This window comes from Ahaetulla prasina, chromosome 1, assembly GCF_028640845.1.
Source record: "Ahaetulla prasina isolate Xishuangbanna chromosome 1, ASM2864084v1, whole genome shotgun sequence".
Classification (NCBI taxonomy): domain Eukaryota; kingdom Metazoa; phylum Chordata; class Lepidosauria; order Squamata; family Colubridae; genus Ahaetulla; species Ahaetulla prasina.
This window is the reverse complement of record NC_080539.1, coordinates 6,687,867-6,707,636: the sequence shown is the minus strand read 5'-3', so window position 1 is coordinate 6,707,636 and position 19,770 is coordinate 6,687,867. Positions and strand designations below refer to the sequence as shown.

Below are 19,770 nucleotides of genomic sequence, written 5' to 3'. Positions count from 1 at the left end.
CCAGAATTCTGGGAGTTTGAAGTCCACCCATCTTGAAAGTTGCAGAAACTGAGAAATAGTAACTGAGATCAAGAATTGAGGTTGATCGGGTTGATAGGTTGTGGTACTGGTGTCCACCCCAAAACACAACTGTACTTGAGATGTTGGATTTTCCTCCGCTCATAACAACTCACAACAACCAAAGGGACGAGCATCTCAACTCTGCAATTTTGGGGATATTTTTCTGCAATGCTTTTCTTGAACGATTGATCCCGGGCCCTGGAGAGTCTGGATTTTACTAGAATTAAAGCTGTTTTGTAGCCCCAGGCTGTAGGATGCAAAACCGTGGTGATATTTAATATTAGCTTAGGGTTATGTGTAGTCAGATCCAGCTGTGGCCAGCTGACAATGTCCTTGGAAACAATTCAGCCTCTGTTCCTGTCTAATCCCTACCGAAGTTGTGACAGATTAGAACTTCTATCTTCCATTTCTCAATTTTTAATCAAGAATGCCTCTTGGGACCTAAACTTGCATTTGTTTTTTAAATTATTATTATTTTGAAGGGAGTCGAGGATTGCACACAGGTGTTCTTTTCACTCCTCTGGACTTCCTGAAAAATGGGACTGGTTGAGAGCTAGCAAATTGTTCAAAAGTCACACCATGAGTCCTATATCTGATTTAAATTTTGAACCCATAGCTCCTCAATTTTAGACCAAGGCTTCATTAACTGTATATCGCTTCCATATTTCTTCGCTGGCAGTAATGTGGACTAGAAACCTCCTTGAAGATCCATGCTTTAAAATCAGTGTTTTTCAATCTGATGTGTGGACTTCAACTCCCAGAGTTCTCCATGCTGGCTAGGGAATTCTGGGTGTTGAAGTCCAGAGGTCTTAAAAGGTGCCAAGTTTGAGAAACACTGACATAGGCATTGACGGTTAAATCTACCCCTTCTTCCTAAATCTCCCATCCAAGAAGTTCCAAACAAGTCACATAATATTAATATAGTGAGAACACAGGTTGCTCTTAACACCAGCACGTAGCTAAGTCCCTGAAACATTTAAAGTGACAAAACGAACAGATTCTGCCCCCCCCTCCCACTTCTCGTCTCTGTCGGTGGTACAGTCCAATTCATTTTCTTGCTCTCCCAATTTTCTGCTAACTTGGAAATTATCTCCCTCCCACCCCAAAGAAAAAGGTCCAAAAAGACACCAGAACATTAAAAAAAAATCAATTTGCTAAGATCTTACTTTATCTCCTGCCAATTATGGGATGTTTCTCTCCCTTTCTCTCTATTATGGGCTGCTTTGTATCCTACAAAGCAGGGGTCTCCAACCTTGTCAACTTTAAAACTCCCAGAATTCTGGGAGTTGAAGTCCACAAGTCTTAAAGTTGACAAGGTTGGAGACCCCTGGTACAGAGGATCGCACCGGAACAATTTCCACCCCCTACAAAAATGAAATATGAATGAAAGAAAAAACAGGATGGAAAATAATAATAATCGAAATAGGTTTAATAAGTCAATGCCATTCGAACTAATCCTGTATTACGTGTCGGGTCAAAGGGCGGAAAAAATTTCACACCATTATTGACCGATCCTATCAAATGCAACAGAGGGGAATTAGAGGGCTTTGGAGAGTAGGTGGGTGGATGGAGGACAGAGAGTTAGCCCTAGAATTTTTCCAAGGTCCTTCAGCCTCATAATTTAACCCCAAGGCTCTCCTTGAACCCAAAGGGAGTGACTTCCAGGAAAGCTCTCCCCCCTAGATAAGTCCATCTCCAGACTTAGTTCATCCAGAGTACCATTCAGTCTTATCTCCTGCAAAGCTGGAGAGACCATTAAATCCCTAGCTAGGTCAGTGGGGCAAGGATACTTTTTAAGCCACCCAGGGATACACGTCCCACGGCTTTGCAACCGGGGAAAACGGGATCGCTTGGAGACAAGCTTCCGAACAGAGGCGGTATTCATTTACTTTCCTGACCGGTTTGCAAATGTGAGAGCGCGCGCCTCACATCCGCGCGGGCGCTTTGCTGGTGCGCGCGCCTTCCGCGCATGCACCTGGCCTACAAAACGTGTTTAAATATGATGGCATAGAGCTGGGGCGGAGGGGCGGGCCCACCCGCGATTTCCACTACCGGCTCGGGCGAACCGGTGCGAACCGGCACGAACTGGCTGAATTCCACCTCCGCTTCCGAATCTCAAAGATCAGATCCAACACAGGAAGACAATGCAGGCTCAACCTTCTGGCCGAGTCCCCTTCTGATCAGTGAGGAGGGGGTGGGGTAAGAGAAAATGCAGACGCTAGCGACAGGAACGACTGCCCTGGTCCCTCTTATAACGTTATTTATTCTATTTAATTTTTCTCAACACAGATAACACTTTCTTTCAGCGCAAAAGGACCTTTCGGTCAAGTCTGGTGATTTCACACCCTTTAGCGGAAGCAACCAGCGAATCGTTTGGATTCACCGTTGGCGACACCAACCCAACTTATTCTTCTCGTTTGCAAGGAAGATCCTTCAAGGAAATCCAGAGATCCTAAACCACCAGAGCTAAGGCCACCGAGGAGAAAGAAGGTGGCTGGGATGCAGTAAGAGGGAAGGAACAGAGGCTCTCAATCTTCCCAAAACGGAAGTGAAGGAATGGATGGGAACCACCAGCTGATGGTCCACAGGTTTTCCTGGTTGAACCCAAATCTGAACCCTTTCCAAGGCTCTGAAATATTCCCTTCGCACGACGTTACGGGCCAAAATCTGCTACTTGTGTGAGGAGACGCTCTAAAAAAAACCGACAACAAGACAAAAAGGATTTAAGCTTTGGCTCTCTAACTGCAATATCTGTATGTCCCACAGCAGACCTTACCGGAGTTGCTAGGACATCTGTAAATAGGCAGAGCGTGACTTCTTCTGCCTCCATCTTTACGTTCTCCTTGCATCTCCCTTTTTCGCTTTCGACACAATCCACGCATCCTTGAGGGACCTCAATTGTATGATGCTAGATTACAATCCAAAAAACAAAAAAACAAAAAGACCCCGAACCCCCCAGATAAACAGGCTTATCTCTGCAGGGTTTTGGGGTGGGCTAATTCTCTAGAAACCATTTAAAAACATCCCTTTTCAATCACAGTTTTCCTCTTTCCTTTCAGCGAGCTCAGCAAAAAAGACAAGATCCAAGAGAAACCACCTCCAGGGACCAAGGTGAGAAAGTAGCTGGTTGGAGAATACTAGAATCAGCTAGCCTAAAATTATGGAGGCCTACACCTTTTTGAGACGCAAGAGAAAAAGACAGGCATGAGGTATATATATTATTATTATTTTTTTACAGTCCACGAGTTTCAAGCCATGGTTTGTCAGGATTTTAAAAGGACAAAGGGGTCGAGTGAAACCTTACTCATTCCCTCTCGTTCGTCCCACATTAATTTTCCCAACCCCCCCCAGGAGTCATAAACCTTGGCTTTAGAACCCCCCCACCCCAAAAAAAAGGCAACCATCAGTTTCTACTGAGACGTAAGTTGTGTAACAGTTTGGCATTGGGTTCATTCCTTGATTTTTGTCGTTGTTAAAAAAAAAACACAGAAAAAAAAAAGGAGAAACAACACAACGCAACACAATGCCAGAACGGTGAAAGAGGAAGACTAGAAGACCGCTAACTCGAGGTTGGACTCACAAACGGATACGAAAAGCAAAGTGACGGAGGGCAGGGGGGAGCGGCCGGTCGCCGATTCAGGATGGCAGCGATGTGGGGTGGTGGGGGGGTGCGAGGAAGCGTGCCTCAGGACGACAACGAAGCCCCCGAATGCGTGGAACCCAGCAAGTGCCAATCGCTTGCTCGTTCTCGGAGATAAATGTCCAGTCGGAAGAGTGAACGCTCGCGTGGATCAGTCGTCATTCTCTCCGCCCGGCGGTTCAATCCCAGCCGTTATCTTTGATCATGTGAGCTAATTCGATGATGTATTTGCCTTCTTTATATTTCTGACTGCTCTCAAAGGCGTGTTCCTTTGAAACAACGACAACGACAAAAAACAAAAAAAGGCATTAACAAAATCTGGCTTTGAAAGAGTCACGTTCAAACTTTCCTTAAAATGCTCACGAGATAAACTCAAAAGGCCCTTTTTATCAAAAGGCAACTGGACTGTTTTTGTTTTTTTCCTGGAGGAAGAGGAAGAAGAGTTTTCCCTTCTCATCCAAGAAGCTTCATCGTTTCTACCAGAATGGTGGGGGCGAAGGAGGGATTCGTTCTGACAGGATGGGGGAGGGGGGACTTGGAAAAATCCTATTTCTTTTTTTTATTTTTTTTTTTATTTTTTTTTAAATTAAAAAATTAAAAAATTTATTTTAAAAAAATAAATAAATCCTATTTCCTAAGACCATATGACAGCAATGAAAACATTTTGGAATGCCTAGAATAGAATGTGGCAAACATCGTCTTAATTTTATTAGAAATTGAAAACCAGATAATGTATTTAAGCACATTTTGGTCTTAAAGTGCTTTGATCTAAAACAATGTTTTCAAACGTAGCAACGTTAAGACGAGTGGACTTCAACTCCCAGAATTCCCCAGCCAGCCATGCTGGCTGGGGAATTCTGGGAGTTGAAGTCCACACGCCTTAACATTGTTAAGTCTGGGAAAAAAAAATGTAATCTATCCTTCTTTTCCAATTTTCAAGATTCTATCAAAGGGGACACCATAAACTCTTCCCCCTTTTGTAGGTGTGTGGCAGTGTCACACCCCACAGCAGGGCTGCGCTTGCATTGTGACTCTCCTTGGAACTCAAGAAGAAATTTCCTAGAACTGAGGAGAGAATTCCTGACAGTGAGTACAATTAGCCAGTGGAACTGCTTGCCTCCAGAAGTTTGTGAGTGCTCCAACACTGGAACTTTTTAAGAAGAGATTGAACAACCATTTGTCTGAAGTGGTGTAGGGTTTCCTGCCTGAGCCGGGGGTTGGACTAGAAGACCTCCAAGGTCCCTTCCAACTATTCTATTCTATTCTATTCTATTCTATTCTATTCTATTCTATTCTATTCTATTCTATTCCATTCCATTCCATATTCTATTCCGTTCCGTTCCGTTCCATTCCATTCCATTCCATTCCATATTTTCTTTTCTATTCTATTCTATTCTATTCTATTCTATTCTATTCTATTCTATTCTATTCTATTCTATTCCATTCCATTCCATTCCATTCCATTCCATTCCATTCCATTCCATTCCATTCCTATCTGTTAGTCTATTTCTATATTTCTATATTTCTATCCCATCCCATCCCATCCCATCCCATCCCAATTCTATTCTATTTCCATTCCTATCCCATCCCATCCCATCCCATCTCATCCCATCCTATTCTATTTCCATTCCTATCCCATCCCATCCCATTCTATTCTATTTCCATTCCTATCCTATCCCATCCCATCCCATCCCATCCCATTCTATTCTATTTCCATTCCTATCCTATCCTATCCTATCCTATCCCATCCCATCCTATTCTATTTCCATTCCTATCCCATCCCATCCTATTCTATTTCCATTCCTATCCCATCCCATCCCATCCCATCCCATCCCATCCCATTCTATTCTATTTCCATTCCTATCCTATCCCATCCCATCCCATCCCATCCCATCCCATCCCATCCCATTCTATTCTATTTCCATTCCTATCCCATCCCATCCCATCCTATTCTATTCTATTTCCATTCCTATCCCATCCCATCCCATCCCATCCCATCCTATTCTATTTCCATTCCTATCCCATCCCATCCCATCCCATCCCATCCTATTCTATTTCCATTCCTATCCCATCCCATCCCATCCCATCCCATCCCATCCCATCCTATTCTATTCTATTTCCATTCCTATCCCATCCCATCCCATCCCATCCCATCCTATTCTATTCTATTTCCATTCCTATCCCATCCTATCCCATCCCATCCCATCCTATTCTATTCTATTTCCATTCCTATCCTATCCTATCCCATCCCATCCCATCCCATCCCATCCCATCCCATCCTATTCTATTTCCATTCCTATCCTATCCCATCCCATCCCATCCCATCCCATTCTATTCTGTTTCCATTCCTATCCCATCCCATCCCATCCCATCCTATTCTAATTTCCATTCCTATCCTTTCCTTTCCTGTCCTGTCCTGTCCTGTCCTGTCATTTTATTTCTATTTCTATTATTTCTATTCCTATTCCTATTCCTTTCCTTTCCTATCCTATCCTATCCCCATGCCCATTACATTCCATTCTGGTTTCAATAAAAATAAAATATTTAAAAAAATGCAAATATCTGAGAGTTGAAGTCCAGCCCATCTGGATGGTTCTCGAATCGAGAAAGTAGTGTGTCGTTTTTGTTTTGTTTTGAAGGCTGCTTTTTATCTCGGTCTGCTTTTATTCTCTATCGATCGCGCCTTTTCCCTGAGATATATTGATCCAGGGCACGCTATAAATATTTGAATTGAATAATGAATGAATTACTGGAGCGAAACTCTAGGGCCTTGTTGTAATTGTAACCATTGGTTTTTATTTTTCGTGTTCTAAAGAGAAGGATGGATCACTTCTTAGAGTGGACAGGCCTGTTATTTGCCGGATTCTGACCCAACACCCCGTGGCATCTAGTTATGGCTTTAAAGGTAGTCCTCAACTTACAACAATTTGTTTAGTGACCGTTTGAAGTTACAACAGAACTGAACAAAATGACTCCGCATTGGCAACAGGAAGGGCATACGGCCAGTAAACACTCAGCTCCATTCAGTTGTGTAGACTCCGCCCGGCAAGGGATGATGGGGGTCATTAAAAGAAGATGATTGCGGTTGTAAGTCGAGGACTACTTATAGAGTAGCAAAGGAGTAGTTTACTAGAGTTTCCACAGAAGCGAGGCGCTTGTATCGCAAAACACTTTGCTTAGTGTGAAAAAGTCACAGACGTAAAACGGTGAGAATAACGTATTTTCTTAAAATATCACAGGTTTTAATATCACAGAACCCCAGGGCCGTTTGAAAGAATCTGTTCTGCAGAAATCCAGACGGAAGCTTATAAACTCGTCTTTTACAAGTAGTCTTCGACTTACGACCGATTGTTTAGCAACTGTTTGAAATTATGACACCTTCCCGCCAAAAGCTAACTTACGACCCTGCAGGTAATCCTCGACTTACGGCCATAATTGAGCCCAAAATTTCTGCTGCTACGTGAAGCATTTGTTACGTGAATTTCCTCCCTTTTACAATTTTTCTTTTTTTTTTTCCATAAAAAAGTTTTATTTTTACAATCATATAAAACAGCTCATCCAATGTACAGTTATATACAATTAGTCGGGCTTGCCCAGTCACCACCCCCCTTTTTAACACTCTTCCCTCTTCTACCTTCTTTTACTTTCCAGACCTTCCTCTCCTTCTCCTCCCTCCACCCTCTCCTCCCTCCACCCTACACCTTCCTTCTCCCTCTTCTACCCCTCTTCCTTCCTCTTCTCCTCTTTCCTACCTCCTACTCTCTCCTCTTTTCTCCCTCCCCACTGTTCTAAAATGGTAACTGGGCAGACCCGACCCTACATTAATTATATTTATACATCTTCAATAATCCTTTTACAATTTTTCTTGCCAGGATTGTTAAGTGAATCCCTTCGGTGATTGAGTTAGTAATATGATTGTTAAGTGAATCTGGCTCCCCCATTGACTTCGCTTGTCAGAAAGTTATAAAAGTTGATCACATGACTTTGGGACACAGCGACCGGTCATAAATACTAACCAACTGCTAAGCATTTTTGCCTGCCAGAAGGTCACAAATACGATGTCATAGATACGAGTCCGTTGCCAAGCAGCCCACTTTTGATCTTGTGACCATAGGGATGCTGTAATGGTCATAAGTTGAAAAACAATCTTAAGCCGCTGTAACTTTGAACGGTCACTAAAGGTACTGTTGTAAGTCGAGGATGTTCTGACCCAGCCTTAGCAGAAGCAAGAAATAGGCTCCTGGTCACGAAAAACCTCTTTGTTTACCGTATTTTTTAGAGTATAAGACGCACCTTAGTTTTTGGGGAAGAAAATAAGAAAAAAGATGACTGGCAGGTGGATCAGCCTCCCGGAATACCCCCAATCAGCTGTTCCCAGAGGTGAATTTTAGCAACAGGTTCCTTGGTTGTCAGCTCTGTGCTCTGAAACTCCTTTTCAGAAAAACAAAAATTTCTGCCTCTGAAAGCCACCGAAACAGCTTCAGAAAAAAAAACACCTCTGAATCTCTGTTTGGAGGCTTTTTTCCTGAATCTCTGTTTGGAGGCTTTTTTCCTGAAGCTCTGTTTGGAGGCTTTTTTTCTGAAGCTCTGTTTGGAGGCTTCTTTTCTGAAGCTCTGTTTGGAGGCTTTTTTTTCTGAAGCTCTGTTTGGGGGCTTTTTTTTCTGAAGCTCTGTTTGGAGGCTTTTTTTCTGAAGGTCTGTTTGGAGGCTTCTTTTCTGAAGCTCTGTTTGGAGGCTTTTTTTTCTGAAGCTCTGTTTGGGGGCTTTTTTTTCTGAAGCTCTGTTTGGAGGCTTCTTTTCCGAAGTTCTGTTTGGGAGCTTCTTTTCTGAAGCTCTGTTTGGAGGCTTTTTTTCTGAAACTCTGTTTGGGGGCTTCTCTTCTGAAGTTCTGTTTGGGAGCTTCTTTTCTGAAGTTCTGTTTGGAGGCTTTTATTCTAAAGCTCTGTTTGGAGGCTTTTTTTCTGAAGCTCTGTTTGGGGGCTTCTTTTCTGAAGCTGTTTGGAGGCTTCTTTTTTGAAGCTTCCTTTATGATGTTTTTTTCAGCCTCTGAAACGTCCATTTGAGAAGCTGGACGGGGCTACATTTGGAGTATAAGACGCATCCTGATTTTTACCTTCTATTTTGGGGGGGAAAGGTTATACTCTGAAAAATACGGTATCTCTTGTGAATTAATTGCATTCACCCACCAAAAAATCCAGGCAATAGTCCTTCAAGGAGTTGACAGCAGCAACAATTAATTTATCAGTTCCTTGTGATAATTGCAAGGCCGTGAGCTCCCAGTCAAAAGGCTGCAAATTAAGTTCTGGCAAGCAGTCTTTGTGGCATGAAACACAATGAGCAAAATCTTCAGAAATACGACCTGTTGTCTCCTACGACCACCACTCCCCTTTCCTTCTATTTATTCCCCAGCCAGGGAGGGGCCATTCAGCGTCCACATGTGCTTTGCTTCCCGAGTCAACTCCTTGTCCTCCGTTGCTCACCTCTCCTAACTGCATATGTGCATTTGGAACAGGCCCCAGCTGTTCTTCCTCCTCACTCATATCAGCCTCCAAAGGCAGCTGCCTCTCCGGTGGCTGAGAAATGTCGAAGGGCCCTGGCTTTATCTCTGCATCCGACGCAGAGCATCCATCAGAGCCTTCCCCAGACTCCAGAACTGGCCCAGGATCCTCCCCAACCTCCTCATCGTCTTGAGTCGGCTGCTAGCTCTGCTGGCAGCTGTGGGCCACAACAGAGGACTATCTGTATTATCAAAGTTATGGTTGCATCTCTTTCACAGTTATGTGACCATGCTTGGGGCATTTGACAATCACTTCATGTTCTGTCCCCTTCCCAACTTCAGACCCACGAGCTGGCCTTCAGCCAGTGGATTCACGGCTCTTATCAGTCCTGGCAGAGAAATCGCAGCTGCCTGCCAAAGTTCAAACAAATGACTCACGTAGCAAGACTTTCAGCTCTTTTTGAAACGGTTCAGCTAAACTTTTGCTTCCCGTGGAGTGAGAGCAAAGCTCCTTATATATCCTGTGGGGTGGCTCCTGCTCCACCCTTCTTTTTGATGACGCCGCCTCTCTAATCTTCTGAAGCACGGGTCAATCCAAGCTTGATTATTATTATTATCAGCTGGGTCTGAAGGCGTAGCCTGAGGAAGGGAGGAATCAGGGGATGACGGCCTCATTACGTCCTCGGATTGCGTGTGGTTCTGGCTCCTGGAGCCGAGTCACAGGAATCGGTGCTCCCGAGGTAAGCCTTACCGGCCCTTCCCCCTCACACTTGGAGTCACTTTTGGGCATGGGTCCAGGTTCGGGGGCGGGAGTCACAACACCTCATTTTGTGGTTTGCACTGTTTCGTGGTCACATAAACACGATTTGTGAGTCTTTTTTTTGCCAGTTTCTTGTGTTTAAACTGAATCCCCTTATGACCCCAGGGTTCACTTAACAATTGCCACCTTCATTTAATGACCACCACATTCGTTCACTTAATGACTGCCATGTCTGCTTAACAACCAACGCAAAAAAGGAAAAAGAAAAGAAAAAAGTCGGGTCACATGATGTCATGACCAGAATTCCAAGCTCAATTACAGTCGTAAATCGAGGACTATTTGTAAAGTGCCAGATATGTATTACAGGTAGTTCTCGACTGATGACAATTTTCTGTTGTTAAGTGAGCCATTTGTTTAATTGAATTTTGGCCCATTTTACAACCTTTCTGGCCACCGTTGTTAAGTGAAATCACTGCAGTGGACATGTTAGTAACCGAATCTGGCTTGTCAGAAGGTTGTAAAAGTTGATCACATGACTTCGGGACACTGCAACCGTCGTAAATGTGAGTCAGCTGTCCAGCATCAGAATTTTGACCACATGGTTATGGGGATGCTGCAAAGGTTGTAACACTGAAAAACGGTCGTAAGTCACTTTTCCCAAGTGACTTTGGTCACTAAACGAACTGTTGTAAGTTGGGGGACTACCTGTATAAAAAAATCTAACCTAATCGTTCAAAACATGTAGGATGCGGAAGGATTCATTCTGCCCTGATTTGAAGCTCCATGTTTCCTTTTGCAGCAAAAAATCTTATTTATTTAGAACGATAAGACTCCTACTGAAATCACAACTCAGCGTACAACACAACAAATAAATATCCTCTCCCTCCTGGGTTGCGTCAAGCTGCTCTCGGCAAGGCTGAAGAAAAGCTTCAGAACATAGAAAATTTAGAAAATGACCCAGTCTTTTTTTTTTCATCGAGTCAACCCTTTTTGAGCTTTTTTCTTTTTCCTTAATTTATTTCCTCGTCATTTTTAAATGATTTTATTATTATTTTTAATTTACGGGTCGTCCTCGCCCTACCACCACAACTGAGCTCAAAATTTATGCCGCTAAGCAAGACAGCGGTTAAATGACTCTTCTCCGATTTTATGACTTTCCTTGGCACGGCTGTTAAGTGAATCCGTCCAGTGAGTTAGTCCGTTAAGTTAGTAACCCGGTTGTTAAGTGAACCCGCCTGGATTTGCTGGTCAGAAGGTCGTAAAAGGGGGTCACGTGACCCTGGGAAGCGGCGACTGTTGTAACTATGAGCTGGCTGCCAAGCGCCCGAATTCTGATCACGTGACCATGGGGATGCTGCAATGGTGTGAAAAATGATTGTAAAGTCACATTTTTTCGCAGCTGTTCTGTCAGCCCGGAAGCTGATCTGGCCGAAGCCATCTTGACGGCTTCAGTGTTGCCAGATTGGAGCGGAGGGATAGGGAGGGGGGAACAGAGATAGCTGAGGTTTTGTAGCCAAAACAAAACACTTTCTCTTGGGAACCAAGGACATATTCTCACACCTGGTCAGAGAGAGAGAGGAGGAGTAAAGTCACCAGGCGACTGGATGGCACCCTGACTGAGCCATGTGACAGATTGATTGGAGAAGGGGAAAAACTTTTATTTTTAATTAGGTGAAAACCGTGGGAACCTTCAGAGTCGGTTTTCACCAGAACTGTGCCAATATGATATATCCAGGGGTTGGGCTGCTGGGGGTTCAGAGGGGTTCGGGAGGACCTCTAGCTAAGATCCTGTGCAGTTCGGAGAACCCCCCAAATCCCACTCCTGGCTGGCCCCGCCCACCCCGCCTCACCCTACCCCTCCCAGGACTCCCCATACAGCCAGTTTTCAATGCAGGTAAGTGCAGGGCGCACATAGAGGCTCGGAAAGGGCGAAAACCGGGCATAAAAGAAGTTCGGGAAGACTGGAAATGAGCCCGTTTCCAGCCTCCAGAGGGCCTCCGGAGCCTGGGAAGGCCGTTTTCGCCCCCTGGAGGCTCAAGGAAAGTCTCCGGAGCCCGGGAGGGCAAAAATGCTCCCCGCCGCCCGCCATGGTGCAGAAGACTGACTAGGCCACACCCACCATGGTCATGCCCACCCAGCAACCGGGCAGAGAACCCCTTGCTAAAATTTTCGAAGCCCACCCCTGGATATATCCAATAAAACTATTCTACTTGAGTTTCGTTCGCTATGGGTATTTATTTATTTATTTATTTATTTATTTTTCGCATTTTTATACCGCCCTATCTCCCTAGGGACTCAGGGCGGTTTACAGCCAGAATAAAACATACATATAAATACAGGATAAAACAACAATTAAAAAACTTATATTGTATATTGCAATAGAATAGAATAGAATAGAATAGAATAGAATAGAATAGAATAGAATAGAATAGAATAGAATAGAATTTTTTATTGGCCAAGTATGATTCGACACACAAGGAATTTGTCTTGGTGCATGCGCTCTTAGTGTACATAAAAGAAAAGATACCTTCATCAAGGTACAACACTTATAACACTTAATGATAGTCGTAGGGTACAAATTTAACACTTAATGATACACTTTTTTTTATTTTTTATTTGCATTTATATCCCGCCCTTCTCCGAAGACTCAGGGCGGCTTACACTATGTTAGCAATAGTCTTCATCCTATCTGTATATTTATATACAAAGTCAACTTTTATTGCCCCCAACAATCTGGGTCCTCATTTTACCTACCTTATAAAGGATGGAAGGCTGAGTCAACCTTGGGCCTGGTGGGACTTGAACCTGCAGTAATTGCAGGCAGCTGTGTTAATAACAGACTGTCTTACCAGTCTGAGCCACAGAGGCCCACTTAATGATAGTCATAGGGTACAAATATTACTTGGAACCCTGACATTAACTTTGAATGGGTCATTAAATGGACAGTGTTAAAGTGTATTGTACCTGTATTTTATCTTTAATTTTTCTTTGGGTGATGAACATGTGTTTCTCCCAAGCATGTTTAAACTCAGTTACTTATGACTGACCCTCTAGCTCTGCTTCTCTATGACCTCGCCTTCCATTGCCTGTTTTTAGTATCATCTAAACTGCTTAATAAGATTACATCGCTTCTGCCATTAAGCTTATTCAGGAGGATGGCCTGCAGCTCCCTGGAAACATCCAGAGAAAATTAAGTGCAGGTAGTCCTCAACTTACAACCGTTCGTTTAGTGACCACTGAAAGTTACAACGGGACTGAAAAAGTGACCATTTTTCATACTTATGACTGTTGCGGCTTCTCCCTGGTCATGTGATCAAACTTCAGATGGCAACTGGTTCATATTTATGACGGCTGCAGCGTCCCAGGGTCACGCCACCCCCTTTGGCGACCTTCTGACTAGCAAAGTCAATGGGCAAGCCGGATTCACTTAACAACCAGGGTTACAAACTTACCCGAGATTCATTTTAACAACTGTGGCAAGAAAACTGTGCCTGTACACCGTGGCAAGAAAACTGTGCCTGTACACCACCCTGAGTCCTTCGGGAGAAGGGCGGTATAAAAATCAAATAAATAATAATAATAATAATAATAAAAAAACTGTAAACTGCAGTAAATTCACTTAACAAAATTTTCACTTAGCAACATAAATTTTGGGCTCTATTGTGGTCGTAACTTGAGGACTACGTGGATTTATGATGGTTACAATGTCCTGGGGTCATGTGATCTCCTTTCTGGACCTTCTGACAAGCAAAAGTCAACAGGGAAACCAGATTCATTTACACAACCGTGTTACTAACTTAACAACGGCAAGGATTCACTTAACAGAATTTGCACTTGGCAACATAAATTGCTGTGCTCAGTTGTGGTCGTAACTCGAGGACTAACTGCAAGTTGAAAACCAGGGTCTCATGGGGGGGGAAAAAAATAATGTTTCGGCCCTTGAGAACAGAAGAAGAAGCAACCCATCACCACTCACATATTTCCAACCAAGTGTGGTTTTGCAATTTTCACAGTAAATATCAGCTACGGCGTGAAGTCCCGTTAGCAGAATTCGCTCCTCTGCAGGACCGCAGCCCACGTTGACTCTGTGGATAACAAGGGGATGGGAAGAGAGAGAAAAAGCTTAATTTCACTAAAGGAGCAAGCTAACATCCTTGTCACAGACTGTCAAGTATTATCAGCTATATTCCAGAGCAGCGTCGCTCAAACCTGATCACTTTAAGAAGTGTGGACTTCAATTCCCAGAATTCCCCAACCCATCATGGCTGGCTGGGGAATTCTGGGAATTGAAGTCCACACCTCATAAAGTCACCAAGGTTGATAAAACGCTGCTCCGGGGTGTACATTACAGAAATATTAAAAACGAAGTCAGTTTTGAAGACACATTTTACATTTTTTTATTTTTTTTTACAAATTCACGTGAAGTATCAGTACCGCTTTATAATGCCTTGGTAAGGCCACACCTGGAATACTGCATCCAGTTTTGGTCACCACATTACAAAAAATGATGTTGGGACTTTGGGGAAAAAGTGCAGAGAAGAGCAACTAAGATGATTGAAGGCCTGGAGACAAAAACATATGAAGAACGGTTGCAGGAATTGGGTTTGGTCAGTCTAGAGAAAAGAAGGACAAGGGATGACATGATAGCATATTGCAGTATTCGAGGGGCTGCCCCAAAGAAAAGGGAGTCAAGCTATTCCCCAAAGCACCTGAAGGCAGGACAAGAAACAATGGATGGAAACTCATCAAGGAGAGAAGCAACCTGGAACGAAGGAGGAATTTCCTAAGTGTTAAGAACAATATTAACCAGTGGAACAGCTTGCCACCAGAAGTTGTGGGTGCTTCATCACTGGAGGTTTTTAAGAAGCAACTGGACAGTCACTTGTCTGAAATGGTATAGGCCCTATACCGTGGGGGCCGGCCAGCTTTTCTGGGGCGCCCGAGCCAGCCAGGATGCTCCGGACCGCCTGGGGCCGTGCAAGAAGCCCACTTGGGGGGAGGGGGGGGAGGGAAGGAAGTCCAAGACGGTCTGTCCTGCTCCGCTTCTTTTGGCACGCGGGCCTGTTGCTCTTCCCATTGCTGGTCTTCACGCGCGCATGCACACCAGAAATCAAAAGACCAAGTGACTAAAGCGCATGCACATACTGGAAACAGGAAGATCATCTTCCTGGAGCACGCATGCGCAAGGGCTGGCTGCTCTTCTGGTTTCTGGTGCGCCCGTGCATGTGAAAACCAGCTGGCCGACACGCCGGAAGAGCAACTGGCGACGGCTCTGCATGCTACTTCTGGCACGCATGTCATAGGTTTGCCATCATGGGTATAGGGTCTCCTGCTTGAGCAGGGGGTTGGACTACAAGACCTCCAAGGTCCCCTTCCAGCTCTATTCCGACTGATTCATTGATTGGCTCAAAACAATTCAATGAACCCTGAAACCAGGCATGTCTCCCAGAGCGACGTCTTTAATGTTGAGATAGTTCACAGATGCTTTTGCTACTAGTAGATTATGCCCACATAATGTAGAGTCAGGACCCATTATGAGTTGGCACCCAGCACCCAAGATAACCATGGAGATCCCAGATAAAATGAATTAAACATTCAAATATTACAGAAAGGGCCGGTGCGATGGGCGACTTCACAGCAAACCTTGTACCATTTCAGGCCACACAAGCGCCTGGCCCCAGATCGCACAAAACCCAAGGAGGAGATATTAAAACGATGCAATATTTGTATATTTAAAAGGATATGGATCGTTGTAACGCCCTATTTTTTTTTTTACAAATTCACGTGAAGTATCAGTACCGCTTTATAATGCCTTGGTAAGGCCACACCTGGAATACTGCATCCAGTTTTGGTCACCACATTACAAAAAATGATGTTGGGACTTTGGGGAAAAAGTGCAGAGAAGAGCAACTAAGATGATTGAAGGCCTGGAGACAAAAACATATGAAGAACGGTTGCAGGAATTGGGTTTGGTCAGTCTAGAGAAAAGAAGGACAAGGGATGACATGATAGCATATTGCAGTATTCGAGGGGCTGCCCCAAAGAAAAGGGAGTCAAGCTATTCCCCAAAGCACCTGAAGGCAGGACAAGAAACAATGGATGGAAACTCATCAAGGAGAGAAGCAACCTGGAACGAAGGAGGAATTTCCTAAGTGTTAAGAACAATATTAACCAGTGGAACAGCTTGCCACCAGAAGTTGTGGGTGCTTCATCACTGGAGGTTTTTAAGAAGCAACTGGACAGTCACTTGTCTGAAATGGTATAGGCCCTATACCGTGGGGGCCGGCCAGCTTTTCTGGGGCGCCCGAGCCAGCCAGGATGCTCCGGACCGCCTGGGGCCGTGCAAGAAGCCCACTTGGGGGGAGGGGGGGGAGGGAAGGAAGTCCAAGACGGTCTGTCCTGCTCCGCTTCTTTTGGCACGCGGGCCTGTTGCTCTTCCCATTGCTGGTCTTCACGCGCGCATGCACACCAGAAATCAAAAGACCAAGTGACTAAAGCGCATGCACATACTGGAAACAGGAAGATCATCTTCCTGGAGCACGCATGCGCAAGGGCTGGCTGCTCTTCTGGTTTCTGGTGCGCCCGTGCATGTGAAAACCAGCTGGCCGACACGCCGGAAGAGCAACTGGCGACGGCTCTGCATGCTACTTCTGGCACGCATGTCATAGGTTTGCCATCATGGGTATAGGGTCTCCTGCTTGAGCAGGGGGTTGGACTACAAGACCTCCAAGGTCCCCTTCCAGCTCTATTCCGACTGATTCATTGATTGGCTCAAAACAATTCAATGAACCCTGAAACCAGGCATGTCTCCCAGAGCGACGTCTTTAATGTTGAGATAGTTCACAGATGCTTTTGCTACTAGTAGATTATGCCCACATAATGTAGAGTCAGGACCCATTATGAGTTGGCACCCAGCACCCAAGATAACCATGGAGATCCCAGATAAAATGAATTAAACATTCAAATATTACAGAAAGGGCCGGTGCGATGGGCGACTTCACAGCAAACCTTGTACCATTTCAGGCCACACAAGCGCCTGGCCCCAGATCGCACAAAACCCAAGGAGGAGATATTAAAACGATGCAATATTTGTATATTTAAAAGGATATGGATCGTTGTAACGCCCTATTTTTTTTGGTGTGGGGGGACAGAATATTTGTACAGTTTGGGAAAACTTGACAATCTTTGTGTTAAGAGTTTTACTTTCTAATCGTTGCTCCTATTTGGAGGGGAGACAGGCTGGATAAAGGAGCAGGAAGGTCCTCCTCAGCTCAGGGAAATGATTGTGGGTCAATTGGCCTAACCTGCCTTGCAGGGTTGTTGTGGGGAAAAATAGGAAAAGGAAGTACTACACCTTTGAGGAATTCTGGGGCAGAAATCTAGCAAATAAGTGAACCGACATTCCAAAGTAAGTGACAGAGAGACTACATGAGATGGCAATCTGTAGAAAATCTTCTAGGTGTGTCCGGTTTTGTTGTGGCCCGCCAGCGGCCAACAGAGCTGGTGGCTGACTTGGACAGTGAGGAGGTTGGGGAGGAAAATGGGCCAGTCCTGGACTCTCTGGGGAAGGCTCTGATGAGGGCTCTGCGTCGGAGGCAGAGAGGGGGCCAGAGCCATCTGACAGTTGTCAGCTGCCTTTGGAGTCGGAGATAAGTGGGGCTGAAGAACAGCTGGAGCCTGTTCCCAATGTGCGCATGTGCAGAACTGCCAGGAGAAGGGAACAGTTAAGGAACAAGGGTCGGCTCAGGAGTAAAGCCACACGTGGACGGTGAATGGCCCCTCCCACAGGGAATAAAGAGGAGCGAAAGGGGAGTGGAGTTTGCAGGAGACAATTAGTTCATTTAATTAGTGTGAAGATCTGTTCAGGGACTCCTTGCCAAGTATTTTCTTGTATAGAATTGCGTTTGGAAGATATCGGCCTGGCAGGTCTCCAAGCCTGATAAAGGTCTGTGGTTGTAAATTTATCTTTGAAAGACTGTTTGCCGGGACTTTGCTGGATGTGAATGAGAGGAATTCATGTGAGCTTAATAAAAAGGGATTTTGTCGGGACAAGGAGTCCGCTTTGTGCTTTTGTGAAGCCTAGGTCAGAAGAAGGTTTTTAGGTACGGTCCTCACTTAGCAACTGCCTTGTTTAATGACTTCTGTCATTTACAATCACGATAGAAAATAACCTCACCTTGCTGAGAGATGGGCAGCAAAAAAAATTCATAAATAAATACGAATAACAGAATAACAGAGCTGGAAGGGACCTTGGAGGTCTTCTAGTCCAACCCCCTGCTCAGACAGGGAACCCTATACCATTTGAGACAAATGGCAAATAAACAAACGTCGCCACTAATTTTTGCATTTATGGTCTTCTCTGGTCCAGAAAGCAAAAAAAGGCAGAAATTTCATCATAACAGAGTTATGATTCTGCTTAGCAACTATTCTCCTTAACAACCAATTTGCCAGACCGAATTGTGGTTGTTAAACACGGATGACCTGTAAAGGAACAGCACACAGGAGTAGCTAGCTTTTGTCACATTTTCCATTTTTAATGTCACGTCTTCATTTCTCTCTCCAATAGGCTTGGGGCGGCCTGTAATCTCATGAAATTTTTCAGTGAAAAACTAAATTCTGAAGTTATAAAGTTGTTTGGAAATGGTATTTGACTCCAGTAAGATTGTCACAAATGGATAAAAAAATTAGTAAAAAATGTTGGAGATGTGAGATGGAATTGGGGACTTATGAACATATGTGGTATAAATGTGATAAGGTTAAAAAGTTTTGGCAACAATTGGAGAAAATGATATTTGAAATGATGGGGAAAGTAATAACATTGAGAGTGGAAACTATATTATTGTTGGTAATTAAGGAAATAGAATTAACAAAATATGAAAAAAAATTGATTAGAATTATGATTATAATAGGTAGAATTATAATAGCTAGATATTGGAAACTAGATATGATTTTTAGAATAGAAGAGTGGAATTCTGAAATGTGGAAATTAGCTTTAAATGATAAAATGACATGTGATATTAAAATTAGAAGTGGTGTGTATAAAGAAGATATTTTCTGGAAGACTTGGAAACCATTCGTGGACTATGCGCTTGGAACATTGGACGCTTCGGTACCTGTACCTTGAGAACGTGGATTTTGGCAATCATGAGGATATATCCGAAGACCCAAATCTTCCTTTTTTTTTTTTATGTATAGCACAAGGGTGGAAAATGTATTTTCCTTTTTTTGTTTGTAACGTTAAAAATTTATAAAAAACAAAAAAACAAAAAAAACCAAAACTAAATTCTGAAGAAAATGTCTCGCATCCGAGATCGAAAAAAGCGTGTATTGAACAGGCTGTTGGCAATCTTGTGGTTGTGGGCAGGGGTCTCTAAACTTGGCAACTTTTAAGACTGGTGGACTTCAGCTCCCAGAATTCCCCCAGCCAGCAGCGGGAATTCTGGGAATTGAAGTCCAGAAGTCTTGAAATCGCCAAGTTTGGAGACCCGTCGCGAGTGTCAAACTCGCGCCGTCACGTTGCCATCACGTGACATTTCGCGATGTTTTTCCCCCCCTTCATGGAGCTGGGGTGGGGCGTGGCCAGCGTGTGACACATCCGGCCTGTGGTCCGCCAGTTTGACGCCCCTGTGGTTGGGTTAACGTTTCTCAACTTTAAGCCATGGGGACTTCAAACTCCCAGAATTCCCTAGTCAGTGTGTCTTAGAATTCTGGGAACTGAAGTCCACGTATCTTAAAAGTTGCAAAGGTTTGAGAAACACTTATCAAGATTTCCACCGTAGAGAAAAGAGAACTGTATTCTATATAGGCCGGTGA

The 19,770-nt window shown here is 44.1% G+C and overlaps 1 protein-coding gene across 1 annotated transcript in view; it reads right to left on the bottom strand.

Moving 5' to 3' along the window:
* Nucleotides 1–308: 308 nt before the first annotated feature.
* YPEL2 (yippee like 2) overlaps nt 309–19,770 on the bottom strand; it is a 105,839-nt gene continuing 86,377 nt past the window's right edge. The window contains exons 4-5 of the mRNA XM_058164091.1: nt 13,934–14,042; nt 309–3,969 (exon numbers count right to left, since the gene is read on the bottom strand). Of these exons, the coding sequence (XP_058020074.1) occupies nt 3,880–3,969; nt 13,934–14,042 (199 nt within the window). The 3' untranslated portion in view covers nt 309–3,879. The remainder of the gene's footprint in view (nt 3,970–13,933; nt 14,043–19,770) is intronic.